The sequence below is a fragment of the Bipolaris maydis genome (genome assembly GCF_028858645.1).
Source record: "Bipolaris maydis strain C4 unplaced genomic scaffold PSV08scaffold_6, whole genome shotgun sequence".
NCBI classification, from domain to species: Eukaryota; Fungi; Ascomycota; class Dothideomycetes; order Pleosporales; family Pleosporaceae; genus Bipolaris; species Bipolaris maydis.
The window spans coordinates 439,136-443,867 of record NW_027093862.1 but is presented as its reverse complement, the minus strand read 5'-3'; the positions used below and the strand labels follow the sequence as shown (position 1 = coordinate 443,867).

General features: G+C 34.4%; 1 protein-coding gene across 1 annotated transcript; it reads left to right on the top strand.

Moving 5' to 3' along the window:
• PSV08DRAFT_201117 (deoxyribonuclease NucA/NucB-domain-containing protein) lies at window positions 1-1,232 on the top strand. Its single transcript, XM_014225780.2, has 4 exons — window positions 1-220; window positions 277-575; window positions 654-739; window positions 795-1,232. The coding sequence occupies exons 1-4, from the start codon at window positions 86-88 to the stop codon at window positions 1,061-1,063; spliced, it is 789 nt and encodes a 262-aa protein (XP_014081255.1). The 5' UTR covers window positions 1-85; the 3' UTR covers window positions 1,064-1,232.
• The last annotated feature ends 3,500 nt before the right edge of the window (window positions 1,233-4,732 follow it).

Genomic DNA, 4,732 nt, shown 5'->3' with positions numbered 1-4,732 from the left:
CTTTATTCCAAGACATCTCTCTCCACGTTCTTCATCAACCGTGTCTGGCCAGTTTCTTAGCCTGACTAAACTGAAACTATCCAACATGCGCGCTTTCACATTGCTTAGTCTTGCTCCATTTGTACTTGGGCAGCAGTATCTGTTGAACCTGGATTGCACCGATTATCCAGGGCCTTGCAACAATGACTGCTACGCGGCGTATGTCGCCAACAAGCCGTTGGTACGAAAGAACCACCTACCTCAGGAGGAAATTTGAGCGCTGACTCCTGCTTTCAGATCCTTAACTACAATGGCCCTGATGGCCAAGCTGCCGCACGCCGGAGAGCGGCTGGTTGCGTTTCCTCTTCCCCATGTACCAATGGCAAGATGGCAACGCCAAATACTGATGAGACCTCCTGTGACGAATATCCTTACGCGTCCGTTGTTGAAGGCGGTAGCGGAGCAATTCTTCGGTGCACCCAGCTAAGTGAGAACACGGCAGAGGGTACGGCACTGAGTGGATTTTTCAGTTCCGTCTGTGGCAATCAACCCTGCACTTTCATGATTACCTTTGGAAATCCAGGCGGTGGTCAAACGTAAGATTTCTTGACCCTCCCCCCGCCATTCCCCACAGTCTCTTCGCTGTTGTTGTTTTATTGCTAACGAATATGCAGCCCTTACTGTCTTGACGGTGGTGGTGCGAACGATGGGTTCGAGTACTCGTACCAGGGCAACGGAAATTATCAACTTGCTAACAGAGGTGGGTGCATATGACATCTATATTTCTTTCAAATCATCGTTGACACATGTTGCAGACTTAAACGCTACCGAGGACGGTGGGTGGGGGCTACACGAGCCAGACCCAGCCGACTATTTCCCTCCTCATCTCCGCCGCGAATTTCTCTTGGCGGATGGGAGCCGCACTATAGTCTCGTCGCGCAACCTAACTGCCTCTTACGACGATGCAATCTTCTATTCCGTGCGCAACGGCACAGTGTTTCAAACTCATGTAGTCAAGGAATTACTCCACTTCGAGAAACGCCTCGAATTGCAAGACCCGGCCTTGAGGGACTCTAGTTTGTAATGGGCTAAGGCCCCCTTAGTAAGATCCTCAGTGAGACCTCGGCAGGTTGCCTGTAAAAATGACACTGAGATCAACAAGAGAACATGTCTGTCCAATCCGTACTTAGATATAAGCTCTCTTATAGATAACTTTATAACTCTCCATCGAATACAACCTTCTTTTACCCGTGCATCTGCTCCCCGCATGAAAAACATCTACTCCAAAGCCAGTGCTGTGATTTTATGGCTCGGTGAATCACTAGCAATCAAGAACATAATAGGCTACCAACTCGCTTTCAGCACAAATACATCATTAGGTTAGAATCGTAGCGTCAAAATTTTACTAAGTAGTTTCTTTAGCGGTTAATCCTCAGTGCAATGTAGAGAAACTCTAAACTAATACTGTAAGGTAGCGAGGTCTCGATGGGTTTGCCGGGCTATGCTACTAAGAATATGTACTAAGTTAAGTGAGTAAGAGGTAGAAAACTGAGAGTATAAAACATGCCTAGCATGCGTAATTACTAAATCATTCTCTATGCCTTTTCTGTATCTGCACACCGGGGCGTAAGCGCTCCGACTAGCCTTCGCCACTTGTTTCCAAATTTATTTTAAGTATGACTTGGAAGCATTTATATTAGCTGATGGATTAAATTTCTCGCTATATTGATATTAAACTTGTTAAATGTATGAAACGTTAAAGGTGAAGGAAAGACTTATGGGGTGGCTAGTACCTAGCCACCTAATATTTTCACCTATATATACTCGCGCTCCAACTACCTTAGTTAGCTAATAAATCCATTATTAAATAGGTTATGAGCCTAGATACTTCCGCTGCAATATAACCCCTTCCTCTCCTATTTTTAAAATATTTACTAACAAATAGCTCCCTTAGTTAATTTAGTAAGCTAAAATTAAAACTAATAGAGCTTATAAAAATAAAACTAGTAATAGCTAACTACTCTAAAATATTATAATAGCGTATTAAGTAAAAATGTCTAAAAGTAGACTTAGCTAGTATTTTAACTAGAATAACTTAAGTTTAGAACTTATATCTAGAAATATACCTATACTTAGTAGGGCCTTTAGTAGTTAAAGATATAAGCGATATAGTATTACTAGTTTTACTCTACTACTATAAGCTACTTATATTTAAAGTGCCTTAATCTAACCTCTATTAGCTAAACTATAAAAGCGCCTAATAAGCGCTCTCTACTTTATTTAGTAAATAGCCTTAATTAGTAGTTACGTATTTTCTTTATATACCTAGTAGGCTTTTTATATAGTTCTCTACTAGAAGTATAGTAAGTAGAGTATCTTATATTACTAGAGTAATTAAGGCTAATAGCTTACCTAGAGGTATTAGCGCGTAGATAGTTAATATAATTAACTTATAATAGTACTACTATAGCTCTACTACCTTTAGAGTTACACTTATATAAGATATAAGAATAATATTAGGCTTAATTTTTAGGTCGCGTAGTTAATTACTTAGAAAAATACTTAAAGGTTAATTTTTTATATAAGCTTTTAAATAGAAACGTACTTACTTAAGTAAAATTATAAAAACTTAATTATAGAAAGTAATATCTAGCTATATAGAATAGTAGTAGAGAAACTAAAAAGAGGTTAGTAATAAAATAAGATAGTAGGTAAGGCTAAAAATACCTATTACTAAAGGGTCTATACTTAATATAACACTAATACTAATCTTAGAGATAGAAAATCTATATTAGAACTAGCTACCTTTTAATAATTTAAAGCTAGACTTAAAATAATAACTCTACTTTACTACTATAACCTTTAACTATAACTACTTAAGCTAGCTATATAAAATTAAACTTTTAATACTATACTCTATTAGTATATAACTACTACTCTTAAGTTTTTATCTTTACTAACTAATAATAACTCCTATAAGCTAGTAACTTAGTTAGAAGTTATAGTCTTAAGTAACTATAGTAGCTATATAATAGAATATAAATCTAGTTTAGTAAGTTCTTATAAACTCTTTAAACTTAAAGTAACTACTATACTTTTATAGTTATCTAGCTTTTTAATACTTAAAGAAGAATAAGTCTTTTATAATACTTTATAACTAAATCTAAAGATATATAAATATTATACTGGTGCACACAGTTACTAGTAGCCGTTATGCGAATAGTCTCTACTCACTAAGGACGATAGACTATAAATTATAGTAGGAGAACTTTAGAATAGGACATGCTTAGACACACTTAAGTAGAATTTAAGTTTTACTACCTCTTATCTACTATTTCTACACTAAACTAGCCCTCTACGAGGAGGGTCGCGACTAAACTATCTACTATAGTAGAACTTATAGCTGCAGCACACTCTATACCTATTTAAATAGTGAAGCCTAAGGGGCTATAAGCTTCTACTTAGTAGATTTAAATACTAGCATTACTATATTATAAAAATATACTACTACTATATTTATATAGCACTTGTACGAAGGGGGTAGCTTAAGACTCTAATAATTCTAATAAACACCTAAACTAGCTTGGTCCTTACGCGGTCTCTAGCTAATATAGCGCTAATCTATATAGGAAACTACTACTAATAAGAAACGCTAAGCTAAGTAGTTCTACTATCTAGTAGGAAAAGTTTTTAGAAATAGAGTTTAGGTATATACTAAGGGCCTAAATTATCTAGGGGAATAGCCTCCTTAAGTGAAGAAGCTTAGAATAGAGTTTAGGCATATACTAAGAGCCTAACTTATCTAGAGAAATAGCCTTCTTAAGCGAAGAAGCTTAGAAATAGAGTTTAGGTATATACTAAGGGCCTAACTTATCTAGAGGAATAGCCTTCTTAAGCGAAGAAGCTTAGAAATAGAGTTTAAGTATATACTAAGGGCCTAACTCGTCTAAGGGAATAGCCTCCTTAAGTAAAGAAGTTTAGAAAACTATAGACTATTATTAAGGTTTATAAGAAGAGAACGCTAGTCGTTAAAAAGAAGAAAAAGAAGAAAAAAAAAAAAGAGCCCTACTAAGCAATAACTAATAACTAAGCTCCTAACTAAGAATAATAAAAACTAAAGAGTTATAAGATAAGCTCTTTTACTATACTAACTTCCTCTCTCTTAGATGATAGTTCTAGAGAGCTACTATATTCTCCCCTAATAATATTATCTAGTGCGATTAATATAGTGCGACCTAAGTATAATATAGTACTATTTACTAGTAAAGATATTACTAAATTTCTATATAAGTTTAATTATTAAGCTATAAACGCGAGACTCTTAAATAAGATAAGAGTCTCTATTTTTTTAGACTATATAGATACTAATAACTAATACCTCTTACTTACTATTAAGTATTTTAAGAGCTACTATAATAGAGACTAGACACTACTCTAAAAATTAATAAGGGAGTACTAGTATAACTAAGATACTAGTATTCTAATAGGAAAACGTTTATTTCTTTAGACCTTTATCTAGAAGAGCGTCTAATATTAGCTAGAATTATAGAATTACTATATATAGTTTATAATATCTATAGATAAGTATATTTAAAATAAAGAAATTATAAAAGATAAGATTAGCTATCTATTCTTTACTAGACTTCTAGTATTTAACTATAAGATAGTTTTATTCTATATACTTATAGGGCCTAAGGATAAGAATTAGAACTTATATAATACTAATACTATATACTAGTATCTAAAAATTCTC